The 18579-nt window shown below is 45.5% G+C and overlaps 1 protein-coding gene across 1 annotated transcript in view; it reads right to left on the reverse strand.

The window, feature by feature from the left end:
- DNAH17 (dynein axonemal heavy chain 17) overlaps positions 1-18579 on the reverse strand; it is a 98476-nt gene that overhangs the window by 25133 nt on the left and 54764 nt on the right. The window contains exons 50-58 of the mRNA XM_060271057.1: positions 17937-18101; positions 17162-17353; positions 13258-13524; positions 10975-11136; positions 7821-8054; positions 5020-5184; positions 3044-3139; positions 2306-2523; positions 1358-1565 (exon numbers count right to left, since the gene is read on the reverse strand). Of these exons, the coding sequence (XP_060127040.1) occupies positions 1358-1565; positions 2306-2523; positions 3044-3139; positions 5020-5184; positions 7821-8054; positions 10975-11136; positions 13258-13524; positions 17162-17353; positions 17937-18101 (1707 nt within the window). The remainder of the gene's footprint in view (positions 1-1357; positions 1566-2305; positions 2524-3043; positions 3140-5019; positions 5185-7820; positions 8055-10974; positions 11137-13257; positions 13525-17161; positions 17354-17936; positions 18102-18579) is intronic.

Here is an 18579-nt window from a genome sequence, read left to right on the forward strand (position 1 = left end):
GTGGAAGTATTTTCTATTACATACTTCCATGTGGCTGGGGCCCACATCTTAAGGATTCAGCTATAGGGGATCATTTCCATGCACCACAGAAAAAAGCAGCTCCCATGAGCACAGGTACACTGAACAGGAATCACAGTGCATGTCTGTTTGGCACGTTAGCTTCTGCACATTGCTATGTTTTTCAGCCACAGATCTTCATTGCTGTTCTACTCTGCTTGCTGTACATATCAGGGCAGAACTCTGAAACTATCCAGAAGTTTTCTTTGTCTCTTCCCTCAAACACTCTTCCCCTGCCCCTTTTCTGTTCTCCAGCAATGCAAACAGAAGTTTTGGGACATGTGTATGAACTCCCTTTTTAAAAAAAATCCGAAGAAGTGCAGATCTTGCAAAAAGCTTGTGTGCGTGATTCCACTGATTTTACAACGAACTCCTGTACAGAAGTCTCCTTAATTGCATCTAGCTGTTATAAAGTGCTTTACAGTTTTCAAACCAGAGGCTACAAGCAGTGTCCCCCCCCCCCCTAGAAAAATAGGTGCCGGCACTCACCATGAAATTGTTACAGTAAGTGCCACACTTTTTAACAACAACAAAAAGAGGCACCAGTACTGTGTACCCTTGAGTACCCCCTGAAAAAGCATGGGCTGCAAGGTAGATTAGGTCCCCAACAAGAAAAGGCTATGCTTAGGGCTTCTGCTTTAGAAAAAAGAAAAAGAGACTAAGAGGAGATGATAGATGTTTCTAAATTATACATGTTGTGGAAATTATGCATTCCTCACTCCTACCCAGCAACAGCAGAAACCGAGCAGGAGATTCAGGACAGACAAAAGGAAGCACTTCTTCCCACGCTGCATAGTTAACACCTATGGCCTTCTCTGCCACAAGATGTGGTGATGACCACCAGCTCAGGTGGCTTCGAAGAGGATTAGACAAATGCAGTAGCTAGCAAATGGCTACTAGTCATGATGGCCGTATGCTACCTCTGGGATAAGAGGCAGTCTGCCTCTGAATAACAGTTGCTGGGGAAGGGCTTTTGCCTGCATATCCTCCTGCTTGGCATCTGGCTGGACACAGTGGAAAACAGGATGCTGGACTAGAGAGGCCTTTGATCAGATCCAGCAAGGTTCTTTATATGCTCATTTGAGTCATGAACTGGAGACAGATTACAGTTCGCACACATAGCTGAAATGCCAGCTCTGTTTGTACAGACCCTGGAAAATGGCACATGTGTGCCAGTGCCACCAACTTATAGTTAAATAATTTCTTTCCTCAATGCCAGTCAATTTCAACAGTGATGTTTACTTGATGGGACACAAGGGGGCGCTGGCATTTTATCGAGCCAAGGTTACTGCGTACTTACTGCAATTTTGTTCTTGATCAGCGTGAGCTTTGCTTGTGCTTCTGCCAGCTCATTATTAGCCTCTTCCAAGGCCTGGCGCTTGGGAGCGACGTTGCAGTATACTTCATAGAAGCGAACAATGTTCAGGCACCAAGAACACAGGCCAGCTGCAGCCGTGGACTTAGACAGTATAAACTCTGGATCGAACGTTGGGTCATTTTGAAATGGCCTGCAGCGAGAAAAGTTACAAAGCAGCATGGCATTGGGTAGAAGGAAAAGCACGGTTAAGATTTACAAAGGCACATCATACAACTGATGTATCCTTCTGTGTGCTGCATCTACCTACAGAAGAGGTGACCATGGCTAAATCACCACTGCACTGTTGGGATTTAATAAAAAGATAGAATCTGGGGACTGGGCTGGCCACTGTGAGAACAGGATGCCTGGACTAGTTGGGCCATTGGTGTGATCCAGCAGGGCACTTCTTTTGTAATGACTGTGTCTAACAAACACCATTCATTGCAAAGATCTTGGGCAAAATACTATGCCAGGAGGAAAGTTGCCCCTTCTCATGGGCTATGTTTGCCCTGTCCATCTGTTGAAGATAGTGGCCTGAATTCACAGGAGGAAATCTACACAGCAAATCCTACAGACATATTGTTATATGACTTTAGCATAAGGAGGAAGAAGGGGCCTACCCCTGGACACTGGTGGAGTTACACAGTCTCACTCCTGGGCAAGCATCTAGGAAACAAGTGTTTGCTTTTTGTTGGTAGATGTTAAAGTGCTGCTACCCTTCAATAGGCAGGACCAATGCTGGGGCAGAAAGAGAAGAAGCTGAGTGTGGGGCACAAAGCAGGATTGGGCCCTCGGAGAGGAACAGCTCCTGCTTTTTCTCACCTCTGACCCAATGGGCAGACTGTAGGAACTGAGGTTGGTTGCAAGAGCATAAATTTAGATTCCTCTTACTTGAAAGCTTTCAAGCAGCTCTCTGGAATGTGCTCCTTGTCATATTTCTTTAGGGCATCCAGGAAACTGTCCACTTTGCCCATCATGACTTTTGCTGCCTTCCAGCTTCTGTCCTTTGGTATCTTGCCACCTGGAGCTGTTAGGATCAGCACAGCTGCTGTCACATTAACCACAGCTTCCGGGGGAGATCCAAAAGACTTTAGTTCTGTCAGGTTGTTCTGGAAAGGTAGAATGAGAGGGGGAGGGGGCAAGGGAAGGAGCAGTGACAGTGATTTTCCTCAGTGCAAGTCAGAACATCTAGCCACCAAACTGTAAATTTGGCAATGAAACAAAAAAAAATCATTGAGCTAAGAATCCAAACATTGAGCTAAGAGTTTTTGGCAAGGTGGGCACTGATCATGGCTTTGGAAAGCTTAAAGCTTTTGGGAAGTTAAAGCTCACAGGCTCCTTCTCACAGCTCCACCCTTAATCAAGATTGTAGAAAATGTCTTAAACCGTGGAGGCTTACATTTCAGTGCTCATTATTTTGTTATCAAAATCATTTGTGGCAAGAATTCAATTGCAGTTTCAAAATACTGTGAGAAATTCTGCACTCTGAAAATATAAAGGGCCTGTAGGTGATCACTGAGACGAGAATCGAGCACCCCAAGGACAGCACTGTTGTCTCTCTCGTCTTACTTTAAATAAACTACCTTCAAAAGCAACAGGATATACCAGCTGGATGCTCCAAGGATTTACCTTATTGAGAGTGTCCAAGGCTTCCTGGGCAGCCATCAGAGCGGGTTCAGCTTTAGCCAAATCTGTTTCACAGGCCCTTTGCTTCTCTGTTACATTCTGTGGGCAAAAAGTCCCAACAAAATTTGAACGTTTGAACAAAACTATTTATGCAGGCCAACCAGAGATCCTGAAGTCCGTATCTCTCTGCTTTCCCCCCTCAATTGTTCTTGGGAAGCAGTTTCACAAGTTATACTAAGAATGAAGAAACAAAAGTTCAAAAACCAAGCATCACTTCTGAACGTGGTTATAAACTGGGATTGGACAAAATGTCCGTTTCAAAGTATTCTCACTTTCTCATTCTTCCCAATTTAAGTTAATTTTCTATACCAGTTTGTGATTTTCTTTAAAGCCAACAACAAATAAGCTTTTTTTGGCAAATGTCTCTTAATACATACAATTTTGTATATACGGTAATTGTGCCTAATACAGTGGAACCTCGGTTGTCGAACGTAGTCCATTCGAAATGTTCGACCACTGAGGCGCAATGGGTGGTTGGAAACTTCAGTTGAGAAACACGCCTCAGAAGCCGTTCAACTTCCAAGGCGTGCTCAAAAATGGAAGAATTATTTCCGGGTTTTTGCTGTTCGAAAACCGAAACATTCAGCTTCTGAGACGCTCAAAAACCAAAGTTCCACTGTATATACATTTTTGCAAAGCAACTTATCATAACATAATGCATTTTTGAGTTATTTTCACAAATATATGCATTTTTCTTCACACTTTACCTTATTGGGTGTATTTTTTTTTACATATTATTTGGCTGAAGAACTGCACTGCAAAATTTGGAGAAGCGTGTGAATTTTGAAGGGTGGCTGCGTTTCAGTTTGTCTATTGTCTCAGAAAGTGTGAATTTGGTAGGTTTATCTTTAAATGTCAGGTGGACGGAATTTCTTACAAAGTCATATTGTATCATGGTACACAGCCTCTCCTTGCACTGTAGTGGATCATAGCAAGCAGTGCCGGTTCTAGCTAGGGGAAATTGAGACTGGGAGCAACAGGCCGAAGAACCTGAAACAGAACAGCCAGCATTGCACCCTTGCTTTATCCTTGTGCAGTTTCTTCACCAGGAGGTTCTGCCTCCCTCAGAGGATTGGACAGCATGGCACTGGGACTGCACTGCAACCCTGGGTCTCTGACTTGGCTGACCCCACCAAAAAGAGATATACCGTAGTAATATCTGGACAATAAAACCAGGAATTTTAACATGGTACCGTGTTTCTCCGAAAATAAGACACCGCCTTATAGTTATTTTTCCTCAAAAAAAACCCACACTATGGCTTATTTTCAGGGGATGGCTTATTTTTTTCCTCCTCCTGCCACGCCTGGCATTGCTGCTGCGCCTATCACTATGTCTTATTTTCAGGGTATGGCTTATATTCCTTGAATACTTAAAAATCCTGCTATGGCTTATTTTATGGCTACGTCTTATTTTTAGAAAACAGGGTAGGTAGTTCCTTGATGTGCTACAGACAGAAAATGCTTCGTAGAAATGAATAATAATAATTTATTATTTGTACCCTGCCCATCTGGCTGGGTTTCCCCAGCCACTCTGGGTGGCTTCCAACAAAGATTTAAAATACATTAAAATGTCACACATTAAAAACTTCCCTGAACAGGGCTGCCTTCAGATGTCTTCTAAATGATGTCAGGTAGTTATTTATCTCTTTGACATCTGATGGGAGGGCGTTCCACAGGGCGGGTGCCACTACCGAGAAGGCCCTCTGCCTGGTTCCCTGTAGCTTTGCTTCTCGCAGTGAGGGAACAGCCAGAAGGCCCTCGGTGCTGGACCTCAGTGTCCGGGCAGAACGATGGGGGTGGAGACGCTCCTTCAGGTATACTAGGCCGAGGCCATTTAGTAACTAACCTCCTGCCCTTTTCCCACATCACCTGCAATATATGCAGCCGTCAACTTAAGGGCAGAAAAAAGTTATACATACCGTGTTAATGACTTGCACTTTCAGCTCCTCTTCATCAGCAATTGCTTTCTCCTTGCTCACTTTCTCCGTTTCTACCCCGACTACTTGGATCAGTTTGTCAGCATCTTCATTCTTATGTTTCAGCTCCAGCTCTTGAACAGCAAGTTTGGCTTTCAGATCATCGACCTAAAAAGTCCAGCAGGAAAGGTACCTCTAAAGCTGCACTGACAAGGGGTGCGGGTTAGAAGACTTACTTTGTGAGCCCCCTCCCACAGTGAAATGCACTCTCCTGCTTTTGTTTTGCTTTTTTCATGGCACCTAAGAAACAGAGTGAAAATAACCAACCATTCAGAGTGAGAGCAGGAAACATTGCTCTTACTCCTAATAGGCTTCATGGCATCATCATATAGCCAAACCTGACTGGTTACGTGGTATCATCAGGAAGTTGAGTAAGAGTGAAGGCAATGCTTCCTGCTCTCACTAAAATGGAGTTGTGATGAGAGTCACAGAGCCAAATTTGATTGGCTGCCTCGTGACATGACGTCATTATGCTGCCTAGACCTCTTTAAAATTGTGCCAAAGCTGCAGCTTAGCACCAGTGCATAAAAAGGTAAATGAAGGTGGAGTGGATTTGTGAAACCATTTGCCCAAGCTTCAAAAAAATAATAATTGTGGGTGAAAAAGTCAGTATATTTCCAGCTAACTCCCAATAAATTATAGTAAAATCACTCCCCCGCCCCCAAACAGTGTTGGCAGATGTTGGGAAAGGGATAAAATGAAATCAACACCACAGGGGAAAAGGGGTTGAAAAAACAAACAGGATTGCTAATGAACCATAATCTAAGTAGGTCACTACAAGTACCTCTCACTACAGCTAAGTAGGTCACTGTCTAAGTACCTCTCACTACTGCAAAGCACGGCAAAAACCCTGAAATGCCTAATATATGCCCTGCCTGCTGTGCACAGCTTGCTCTAAATGGCTTGCGTTATCTTCATCCCTTTCGCCCTCCCATCCTTCTGTGGCTAAACAGCAGCTTCAGAGGAACAATTAACTCAAGGAGGTGTGCAGCAGGGAAAGAAGCACCCACCTCCACAAGCCTGAAAACCACAGTCCAAATTAGGCACCTGCGTGGCTGGTTTACCAAATAAAAAACTGCCAAGAGATCCAATCCTGTGTGGTTTAGCGCTCCAACTGCATATCATAAGGAGTTTCCCCCACTCCCCTCCAACCTAGGCAAGCTGAGGGCCAAGAGAAAGCAAGATGCAGGGAGGAACACAACACAACCCTCCAAGGGCGTACCCACCACGGGGCAAGTTAGGGCAGCTGCCCTACTCTAGAAGCCAGCTGCCCCCCCCCACAAGGGCGTACCCACTGTGGGGCAAGTGGGGGCCGCAGGCTGCCCCTCCCTAGAAGCAGGGCTGGTGGGCAGAGGCGGAGCACAGCCCAGCGGAGCGCGAGTTTGCCATTCCCGCCGCGCCGTGCCGCACCCTCCCTCCAGCTCCCCGGCGTGCCCTCAGGCAAGGCCAAGCGCGGCGGGGAACCAGAGAGCGCGGCGCGGCGGGCGGGAACGCCAAACTCGCGCTCCGCTGGGCTGGGCTGGGCTGGGCTCTGTCTCCGCCCACCAGCCCTGCTTCTAGGGAGGGGCACAGCCCAGCGGAGCGCGAGTTCGCCGTTCCCGCCCGTCGCGCCGCGCTCTCCCTCCAGCTCCCCGTCACGCCCTCAGGCAAAGCCATGCACGGCGGGGAACCAGGGAGCGCGGCAGGGGGGCCTTCCTGCCCTGGTGAACTCCTGCCTTGCTGCCCCCTTTCCTGGCGCAGCGGCGGCTGCACTATTGCCGGCGCCTCCCCAGCTTTCCTCTCTGTGACAAAGGCGCCCGCCTTTGGCCAGGGTCTTTTCGATTGGGCCATCGCGAGGCAGCGGGAGGAGCTTGGCTCCGTCATCTGCCCGCATGCAAAACCGTGCAGGGGTTGGCAGTTGCTGAGAACAGGGTCGCAAGGAGAGAGGGGCGTCTGCGCGGTTCCAGATCTCTCTTTCTCTCTCTCTCTCAATCTCTCTCTCAATCTCCCAGCTGGAGGGAGGTCGCGCCACGGTGCGCTCTGTCGGGCTGTGCTCCGCCTCTGCCCATCAGCCCGGCGCCTCTGACTGCACTTTTCCCGCCCACTTTGTGGCCCCTCCCCTTCCGTGCCTTGGCCCCTCCCCTTGCCCCCCCTAGTTTTGATCCTGGGTACGCCCATGCAACCTTCTCCCCCAGCCTTTCCTCTCATGAATGAAAATGCAGTTTGATGATGGTTATTTTGTGCTGAAAAGTGAGTGCATGAGAAAGTGCTAAGTAGCCTCCCTCCCTCCTTCCACTGTGATGTTTGGGCTGCCCACGCCAATTCTGGCTTTTTATAGAAAACGTGTGAAGAAAAACAAAGTCCTGAAACTCCGTGTAGTGACTAATTTGACCCTGCTATCGCTTTGTTATCAACATGCAGGGAGTATTAGGGAATGAATTAAACGTGGTTGGAACATGAACTGGTTGTTCCCCTGGAAAAACTTTTAATTGTGTGTGAATAATGAACTTCTTCACTGAGGGAATATGTTTAGCATATGTTTGGAGGCAGGGGTGGGAGAGTCATCTCACAAAGGTTGCCCTTTATCCCAAATTAGAGTTTTGTCCCAATGTGAAATACGGAACATTTGCATTGTTCACAATCCTCAGTGACCAAAATAAAGCATCCAATATGCTACTAGCGATCTAATCTCGTTAAATTTGGTTGAAAATAACCAGCCACTAAAAAACAGTTAACAGATGGCAATTCTGTGTTCACACACATACCTGTGAGGCAGTACTCTGGAGCTTCATCAAACCATTCTCCAGCCTCTCAATTTTGGCAATAAGCTCTGCTCTTTTTTTAGCAAGCAGGTTCTGGTACAGTTTGATCTGTTCCAGGAAAGTCTTTGGGGTGGTATAATTATAGCGCCTATCATTAGCCAGGTAGACCTTGGACATTTCATTGACAGTTGTGTGGACAAATGACATAAACAGACTGATGGAGGACTTGACATCATTCTGAAAGAGGGACCACAAGAGTAACAGTTACCATTGTATGGAACAATGGGCAATTACCAGAGATGCCGTGAATTGTCAAAGTGGAACCTTGCTAATTGGTTCATTTAGTTACGATTTTTACAAGCAATCTCAGTTTACATACACAAGCAACGCTGACACAATCTAAGCAATCTAAGCAACCTGCACAAGCAACGCTGACACAAAACCCCACATATACAGTATTAAGTAAAATAGAAACATCGTCACCCAACCCCATCCCCACTCATCTTTCCTCCCTCCACCTCCTCCCCCCTTTTCTTCCTAATGTCTCAACAAATGAAAGCGATTTGTAAAAAATGTTACATGGGGGGGGGAAATAAGGGAGACGTTGCACATACTTTTGTAAATCAAGAAAATCTTTTTAAAAAATACATTTAAAGTAAAGAAAAAAAAGAAAAAAGAAATGCAGCAAGCTGCATCAGGAAGTCTGGAACTCTCTGTCCCCGCTCCATAGAAAGCTAGTAATCTGCACACACACACACCCCCGGTAAGTTTTGTTAGCTTATTTACAGGGCTCCCCTAAGCACACTAGGAAAGAGCCACACATTTCCAAACAAGCAACTATGGGAAACTCCAGAAGGAAGAGCCACCAAGATCATACACATTATTCGCATTATTTGACAGGGACACACACTTGGTGCATGGCTACAACTGGAAGTCACACAGTAAAATATGTCTTGTTTAAGATGCTTGGATTTTGCTTAATTGCTTTTTCAACCATTTTGAATTTTTACATCTGTTCATTTGAATTGACTTCGCTTGATTCTTTTTGCTACTTCAAGTGCTGGTGAAAGAATGAATTACAAGAATTATAATAATCAAACTCAAGTTAAGAGTCAATTCATTTTAGTTAAGTTTTCGTTTTTAAAAAAAAATCAAAACATGCACTTTAGTCAAAGCATACGCTTGTGCAAAGCTGAATACTTTGAATAAGTCCATTAAATTCACAGCCGCAGTTAATGGGACAAACTATACCTTTACCTTTACGCCAAAATCAGGCGCCACAACTTTCTGTTTCCACAGTTGTGCATATTTGACACCTGATTCAGTTGTGTAAATGTTGCTATGTGGTAGCAAAACCAATGTTGCTCTAAGGATCTGAGGTTTTGCCTGCCCCTATTTTCCATTGCTTAAATACGCAACATGAGCTTTGCTGTATATACCACAGTGCCTATTCATGTTTAATGTACTTAGGATGGGAAATGAAAAGATAAAGTCAAGGTAGGTGAATATTAGCAGTAACTAGTCTCAAGGGGGGGACCCAGGTGGCGCTGTGGTTAAACCACTGAGCCTAGGGCTTGCTGATCAGAAGGTTGGTGGTTCGAATCCCTGTGACGGGGTGAGCTCCCGTTGCTTGGTCCCAGCTCCTGCCAACCTAGCAGTTCGAAAGCACGTCAAAAAATGCAAGTAGATAAATAGGAACCGCTACAGCGGGAAGGTAAACGGCGTTTCCGTGTGCTGCTCTGGTTTGCCAGAAGCGGCTTTGTCATGCTGGCCACATGACCTGGAAGCTATACGCCGGCTCCCTCGGCCAATAATGCGAGATGAGCGCGCAACCCCAGAGTCGGTCACGACTGGACCTAATGGTCAGGGGTCCCCTTTACCCCTTTACCTTAGTCTCAAGGGGACACTGATGTCAACATAGATCTCTACAAACAAAATGAGTGTTGGACTTGTACCACAGCTGCGCATGCCATAAATAAATAAATAAATAAATAAATAAATAAATAAATAAATAAATGTGGTGGCAAGATTATTTCCAAGGAGTGAAAGCTCCAGGTGAAGACCTAGAAAGATGGGTTTTTAACAGAGTCACCTCACCTTTCTATGTGTTTGCAAGCAGACATTGGTGTGAAATAGGGATTCTAACAGGAAAAAGACCAATTTGCACCTCACTACTGTATAAACCACAGCTGACTGTCGGGGCTGCTTTCCTCCTCCTGATACTGGGCAGAGGAAAGAATCCACAATCGGTAAGCCAAGAACAAACCTTGCCTACAAATTGTGATCTGGTGGAACAAACTATAACCCCTGGTTTGGACATAACAGTAAGCTAGGGTTTGTGGCTGGTCCCCCCCCCCCCCAGTGTGGAGGACCAAAGTGGGTGTGATTGGATAATACACAGTAAGCCCTGGTTTATGGCTCACAGTGATGTGCAAAGATGGCCAATGAAAGTAATAACGTAAAACACAAAAGTCAAAAGGAAAACAAGATGTAAATAATAATAAGCATGCTATATTTTCAACCTATGCACAAATAAAGCCTGATGGCTATAGTGTCAATGAATGGATTTGCTATATTTATTGCAAACAATGCAGAACAAAAAGGTGCAACTCAGCCCAGTTCCCAATAGCCTTCAATGGGGTTCTAGGAACACTGGAATGCAGACATGTTTTATACAGCTGGACACAATACCATTATATTTTTACTGTTCATGGATTTAGCCATTTGATGTCTCGGTACTGTATTATACAAGTTGTGTTTAAAAATTGTATTTTCAGTGTTTTTGGTTTTTAATTTTCATATCCATGACCAAGTCTGTCTGTCTCTCCCCTGGCAGCCCACTGGGAGGGGGGAGGAAAGGGGTGCCCCACCCAAATTTTGGTTCTCACCACACCCACTTGGGGCTTTGGCCCTGCCCACTGCCAGGATGTGCCCTTCTCAACAAGGAATGCAGCCCTCAACAGAACAAAAGGCTTCCCATCTCTGATCTAAACTCTGGTGTATATATATATATATACCAGGTCAGTCCTGAAGAACACGGAAACATTCATGGAAATCAGGCAGAAACTGCCCTCCTTAGTACCAAGTTATGCTGGGGGGCACAACTTTCATTGTAATGGCATTGCTAGAAATGATACAGCTGTAAGGGTGGAGTCACCTCTATTCCTTCAGTCTCCTCTAGGAACCTGGCACTGACAGATACCAGGGCATCTTCAGGCCATTCGTGAAACCAGTCAATGGCGGTGCAGTTCACTACAGCAGGGAATTTTCTTGCCCGCACACGGAGGGTGGACCCCACAGGAGAGAAACAAAGGATCACCTGTAGCCGGGGGTGGAGTGGGGTGGGAGAGCTCTCATTAAGAACATAAGTAATATTATATAAAACAGCACAGGAACAAGCTAAAACAGAACAACTTCTACAGTGGTACCTCAGTTTACAAACACAATTGGTTCCGGAAGTCTGTACTTAACCTGAAGCGAACTTTCCCATTGAAAGTAATGGAAAGTGGATTAATCCGTTCCAGACAGGTCCGTGGAGTACTTAAATTGAAAATACTCAAACCGAGGTGTACTTAAACTGAGGTATGACTGTATTGCAATAACCCTTTTGTTCTATGAAGAAACCACAGTAGCTTAGGGTTGGCGTACGCTTGGAATTTCTCAGACATATCCGGGATTCAGCTATCGGGAACTGCGTCCGTAAGGCAACCCATATCGGAAGTAGCGCTAAAACCTCAAAAAAAAAAAAAAAAAAAAAGCTCAATGACTTTTCTGTCTGGATTTTCATTTCCTGAAATATGGCAACCCTACAGTAGCTGAGCTTTTGTTTCCTCCCTCTGGGGTGTGGGGAAATGCCCTAGGACAAATGGGCTTGAGGACTTGAGGATGCACAAAATATCCAGGGCAAATCCCCAGCCTCATTAAAAGTTTTAGCTCTGCTTCTGCATTTTGCTACTCCTAGTGGCAATGCAGTGCAATTGAGGATCCCCTGGGCAATGGCAAAGCACAACAGTTGGAGCACCCATAGCCTGTGTGGGATCCGGGAGCTGTGCCTTTGCATCTGTTGAGAGACTGAAAGTGATTTTAGGACGTGCCTCGTCTTTCAGTGGATTTAGAGAGCTTTAAAAAACAAAAACAAACCCTACCTAAGAAGAGAACTTCATAATGTTCCATTCTTCAGAATTTTATCATTATTTGCTCTTCCTCTGGAGCAAGTCTTCACCTCAATATGTGCTTTTAATAATATTTAGTCTCCATTATAGGAAGACAAACTTCAGAAGAAGCCCATTAAATATTATTTGTTTGCAGAGGAGCACCATGGCAGGGAGAAGGAAAATCAGCACAAGTGCAGGAGGTTTGTCTCCTTTCACACACAGATGAAGTGACCAGGGAAGAGAGACAAATTTAAAGAAAAGGCGAACACCCAAAACATAAGAATCTGGACCCTGCTAATTCAAAGCACCAGTTAAGCCATTCTGAGAAAAATCAGGGTAAACGGATGCTAAATAATAGTGACGGCGGATCTGCAATGCATCCATCAATGGGGGGCACAAAGTAAGCCTCCTGAAGGAGGCCCTTTCAGCTGTTTCGACAACAGCAAAGGCCCAAAGCCATTTCAGAGGCTTTCATTCTTTTTATGAGATGCTGTTCACTAAAGGCTCTCAGAAACGAGGCACCAGAGACGTTTCTATTAGGAAGGTTTCCCCACCCACCCCCACCCTATGTTTGAGATCCCGTGGACAGCAAATCCTTGTAATTTTCTACCCTTCATTTTTAAACTGTGATTTATTAAGATCTGTGGTTAACAACGGAAGTGTGTTTCTATGGGATGTGCTCCAACCAGTATATAATCTTTTGCAAATCCCATAATCTCCTGATGAGACAGACAAGCAGCACTGGAAGGGCACTAGATGTGCAGCCTACGCCATTGAATGCCGCTGCTTTTTTTTTTTTACACTGAAAGCTGATGGAATGGCTTGAAGTATCCTTCATTGTTACTGGCATCTGTTAGTGCCAGCAATAACCCCCACCCCCCTTCAGATATCCCTGGGTACTCCATTTAGGTCACGGTTATTATAAAACAACATTCCGAGACCTGCTTCAATTTTAGCATCAGATTCACTTCCTCTTGAGCCTTTCACTACACATTAACAGCGATGGCCTAGCACATTTTTGTGACTTGCACCAGAGCCCCCAAGGCAGGGCCTTCTCCTCCCAACACTTCCAAAAGGCACATTGCTTTATAAAGTCTTGCTGCACCATTCAGCCCCAAGTTCCGGCTTTCATCTACCCCACACGCCCAACAGTGTGAATGGCAGAGATGGTACTTTAGTCTCAGCCACACACATGGTCAAAATTTAGTATGTCCCCGTTGTACAAAGATTTTGGAACGGACACAACCGGAACCACCCTGAATTCGGGAAGAAGGCGGCCTTCTTACCTTCAGCTGCCGGCGGACTTTGTCAATAAAGAACTTCCAGCAGTTTTCCCTAGTATCCTGCATGCCCATGGATTTCACTTGGGGCCTCATGGAACCAATAATGTTTTCCACTTCATCATCCTGGAAGAGACTCGGGATCTCACCAGATGCCAGGAGGTCATTAATCAATACCAAGAACTGCTCCTCAGCAACCTGCGAGTCCGTCATGAGGAACACGGTGGGGGTGTTCTTCACAGCAGATTTGATGTACTGGGAAGCCAAGTCAGCCTGGACCACAGAACAGACACATGTCAGTTTCTTACATTTTTATTTTTTTTAAAAAAAGAGAAGACACTTCCTTTGGATTATTTTTCGAAGTGGAGTTATTCCTCTTAAAAGTTCCCAAAGAGGGAAAGAGGCAGCTTTCCTTTTGTGAAAGATGGACCACAAGAGGAAAAGCGAATCTTCAGAACTGTATGCCATTTTCGAAATGCCCTATTTGGGAGTTCTCTTCCCCACGCAATTTCCAGCATGTGAGGAGGAGAGCCTGTTGCCTCTACCCATTCTACTGGGTTTGGAAGGTGAACCTCAGCACCACAGAGGGACTCTTGTGGAGGCTCCAGTGTGATATGGAATCCTGATCTTCTGGGGTTCTAAATCACATGAGGAGCCACCATGGGCATAGCAGGCCCCCCCCCCCCACTGCAGAAGTTCACCTTCCCAACATGTGCGAGATGATGAAGCCGGTGACAGGGACATGACAGAAGGGTAGGGGCAACAGGCTTTGTTGCAAGGATGGGCAAATCTGGCAATTTCAGTTTCTCTCAGGTTCTCATTTTTCCCGTTCAGTTCTCCACATTTCCACATCAGTCTGCATTTTAAAAAACCCTCCAAAGTTCTCATGAAAATTTGTCAGCAATATTAGTGTGTATTTCTCCTGAAATATATTTTTTTTGTATGCAATTTTGTCTAATATACATTTTTTTTGGCAAGCAAATTCCCCCTATTTTGAAAGTTATGTTAAGGGGGGGGGAAGCATTTATTCAAACTTTCCCCTACTACATGCACTTTTGTACAGATTTTTTCACTTTGCAAAAGAAGTTCAAATTACGGTTCACACATTGTTTGGGTAAATGGGAATCAGATAGTTTTATCTTTTCAATTGCAAACTGAATCGAACACCTCCCTCATCCTTACTGGGACCCCTTTACTCTGAACAAGATTCCTGAACAGGGCTACGGTCACACAGCCACATCTTGAAACCGCAGAAAGGGAGCAGCTGCAAAGATGCTCTTCTTGGATCTGGGGCTTGTCTTGCCAAGTGTTTCCCTTGCCAGAGCAATTGCAGGGAGGAAACACAAACCAGCACATTCTCTAGTGAACACTAGGTGCCACTCTTGCACTTCCCAAGCAGGCTGACACAACAGCAGGAGTTTCCTCTGTCTGCTGCTCAGCGTCAGAACACATACATGCCTCTGACCAAAGAAGTTTGGAGAAGCACAACAGCTGTCATAACACTAGAACCTATGCTTGGATACAGAACTGATGTGTGTTACCAAAGCTAAATGTATCCACTTATTCCCCCCACCCCCCCAAAAAACCACCACAGTGCACATACCTCAGATCACATTGCAGGGCAGAGGGACTGAGCAACCATAGAGGTGTGTACAAAAAAAAATACTCTGTCAGCTTTTTAAAAGGATATGTTCCTCACTTGCACTTTCCTTGCTTGAAAAATATGTATGTAAGTTAAAGGTAAAGGTAAAGGGACCCCTGACCATTAGGTCCAGTCGTGACCGACTCTGGGGTTGCGCGCTCATCTTGCATTATTGGCCGAGAGAGCCGGTGTATAGCTTCCAGGCCATGTGGCCAGCATGACAAAGCCGCTTCTGGCAAACCAGAGCAGCACATGGAAACGCCGTTTACCTTCCCGCTGTAGCGGTTCCTATTTATCTACTTGCATTTTGACGTGCTTTCGAACTGCTAGGTTGGCAGGAGCTGGGACCAAGCAACGGGAGCTCACCCCGTCACAGGGATTCGAACCTTCTGATCAGCAAGCCCTAGGCTCAGTGGTTTAACCACAGCGCCACCTGGGTCCTACAGTATGTAAGTTAGTCCCCGACTAAGACATGTGAAACCAAAGCAGATGGTTCTAAGAATGAGACCAAGGCCAGCACTCGCATGAGACGAGGTGAAGCAATTTGACTCAGGTGGCAAATCCGTCACCCCATCCCCACCCCGCTGTTGCCAGCCCTGCCACAGTTTCGCCGCCGCCACCACCACCACAGCACCTTTGCCTTTGCCGTGGCATGGGAGCAGCCGCGGGCGAGGGTGCAACAGCAGTGGCGTGGCCAGTGGCAATAGGGCCATGGTGGCAAGGCAGAACCTCCCAGCGGCAAAACTTCCCAGGCCGCACCTGAACAGAACTCTTCAGGGCACAAAACCGAAGGCCAATTCCTACAACCTTCTCTATAGTATTAGTTGCAGGTAGGTAGCCGTGTTGGTCTGACGCAGTCGAAACAAAATAAAAAAAATGAAGTTAAACAACAGATCAACAGAGCCAGACTGATACCCAGAGAGAACTTGCTGCAAGACAGACCCAAAAAAGAAAATAACAGAACACCACTAGTAATCACATACAGCTCCCAAGCTAAAACAGTACAGCGCATCATCAGAGATCTACAACCTCTCCTAGACAATGACAGTTCTCTTTCTCAAGCTCTGGGAGGAAGACCTTTCATTGCCTACAGACAGCCACCCAATCTTAAACAACTCCTCACCCACAATAATACCACCACCAGACTTAACATGGACACTGGTACCAGAGTCTGCAATAAACCCAGATGCCAACTTTGCTGCCGCATACACCCGGACAACACCATCACTGGCCCCAACAACATCCAACATACCATCTCAGGACTATTCAATTGCTCATCTTCTAACATTGTGTATGCCATCAAATGCCAACAGTGCCCTTCAGCTCTCTATATTGGACAAACAGGCCAAACCCTACGCCAAAGGATAAATGGACATAAATCTGACATCAGGAATCACAAGACAGAGAAACCAGTAGGAGAACACTTCAATCTCCCAGGACATTCTATACAAGATCTCAAAGTAGCTGTTTTATTGCAGAAAAAAATTCAGAAACAGACTGAATTGCAGCTCATTACCAAGCTTAAAACCACGGAGACACCTGGTCTGAGTAGGGACACTGGATTCTTATCTCATTATACATGATAAAGCTTTCTTTAGTACCTCAGCCCTTGCTTTTCCCTGCAAGACCAATTACAGTCATTAACAGTCATTAACAGTCATCTACAGGTTCACCACTCCTATCAGCCAATCACCCATTCCCACCACCCTTCTGAGTAATACCCCCACCCTCTGACTATACATAAGGGTCTGGTGACTTCTGTTTCAGTGTATCTGAAGAAGTGTGCATGCACATGAAAGCTCATACCTATGACAAACTTAGTTGGTCTCTAAGGTGCTACTGGAAGGATTTTTTTATTTTGCTTTGAACCTTCTCTATGTGCAGCAGCTGCAGTGTTGACAGGCAGTCCATATCTTGCCTTGCAGCCAATTTTAAAAATGTTCATGGCAGGCATAGAGTTTGTATGAAGTGTGCTATTAAATAAATAAATAAATAAATAAATAAATAAATATATTTATACCCCACCCATTTGGCTGGGTTTCCCCAGCCACTCTGGGTGGCTTCCAACCGAATATTAAAAACAATACAGCATCAAACATTAAAAACTTTCCACTTTAACTGCACAAGCCTAAGGTTCTTGTATGCACCTGAATCCCTCCTGCAAAATAATGTCCAATCTAGAGGCATTCTAGGTATCAGGGATTTGGCACCAGTTATGGTTCTTTTTCTACTGGGACACCCCCTAGAGAAAACCACTTTGCTTCTCACTTTGAGGTCTGGAATCCCATAGCCTTTCTTCAGCGTGATCTGAAACACATCCAAGGCGCTGATATAGGCTGCCAACCGAGACAGGCTCTGCTTGCCACTCCCTCCTACGCCCACTAGCAAAGCGTTCCCTCTGGGAGACTCTAAGATGCGATTGATCCTGCAGACGTGGGATACAGCATCATCAAACAGCACCTGCAATAGCCAAGGAAGGATTGCTAATAGCACAGCAGACAATAATACAATAGTCTAACATTATGGCCTATATACCAACCAATTTTGGCACAGATTTTATTAGTATGGGCTACTTCATTCAGCCCACATCTGATGCGTCCTGTCCTAATTTGTGATCTGGGTTTTTTTGGAACAACAAATAGCACACACTCCCCTCCCCAGCTTTAACATGATGTCCCTGTAGTTTTTTGGGATAAATGTTTCACAATGCCCTTTATCTTAGCTAATGCCCCACCCAACTATTTCCACCCTTACTGGTGCATTTCTCTTTTTGTAATTTTAAAATATCCACCTATTTACTCAACTCCACCGGAACACGCCATTTCTGCTCCTCTCCCATCCCCAACTTTGTACAACTCAGGACATTTTGCATTCAGAACTTCAACGGATTTAAGCTACTGACTGCAGGAATATGCTAAATGAACAGTGGCGAGAACTTAAGACTACATCTTTAAGCCTAAGAGAAAGACCACCACCACCACCTTTCAGGGCCAGCATGGTAATTGCCATCTTCTCCCTGGGTTTCAGTTCCAGCTTCACTCACCAAATTCATCACTGCATTGACCTCGTTGTAGCTGTCCAGGGCTTCTGTAAGCAGCTTATTCAGAGACTGAACATTAGAAACTGGGAGATACTTTGGATCGCCAATGCCCTGAGCAAAGTGGCAATAAATATTTGGCTTCGCAAAGACAACATTGTCACCTAGCTCCTGCAGAAAGGACAAACATAATCCCATCAGCTGCTTTTTACCTTTAAGGATGGCAAACATTTGGACTGGGTGCAAGTTTGGGGGGGGGAGTGGGATGGGTCAGTCGCTGAACTCTGTGTTTTCCCTCCATCTCTGCTACAGCTGCCAGTGCCTATTTGAAATGGTAATTGTGATATAGCTGTGATTTGGCGCGAGGAGGGTAGGATGTCAGGGCTCCCGTGAATTCTTTTTCTAGTCTCACACTCTAAGCAGCAATCACTGGGACTAGCCACCCTTTAAATTCTCCACAATGGCTCTGAGTTAGTAGCATTGGTGTGTTGGTGAAAATTTTTATAGGAGGCTTAGATCCCACTGTCCAATGCCACTTGGGGCACTGCCATTGAAACCAGATAAGGTACCCAGATTCCATTGACAGAGGAGGGGGGGGGGCTTTTGTTCAGGGCTGCCTCAAATCAGGAGCCAGCCCTGGACATTTTCA

Source organism: Zootoca vivipara, chromosome 2 (genome assembly GCF_963506605.1).
Source record: "Zootoca vivipara chromosome 2, rZooViv1.1, whole genome shotgun sequence".
NCBI lineage: Eukaryota > Metazoa > Chordata > Lepidosauria > Squamata > Lacertidae > Zootoca > Zootoca vivipara.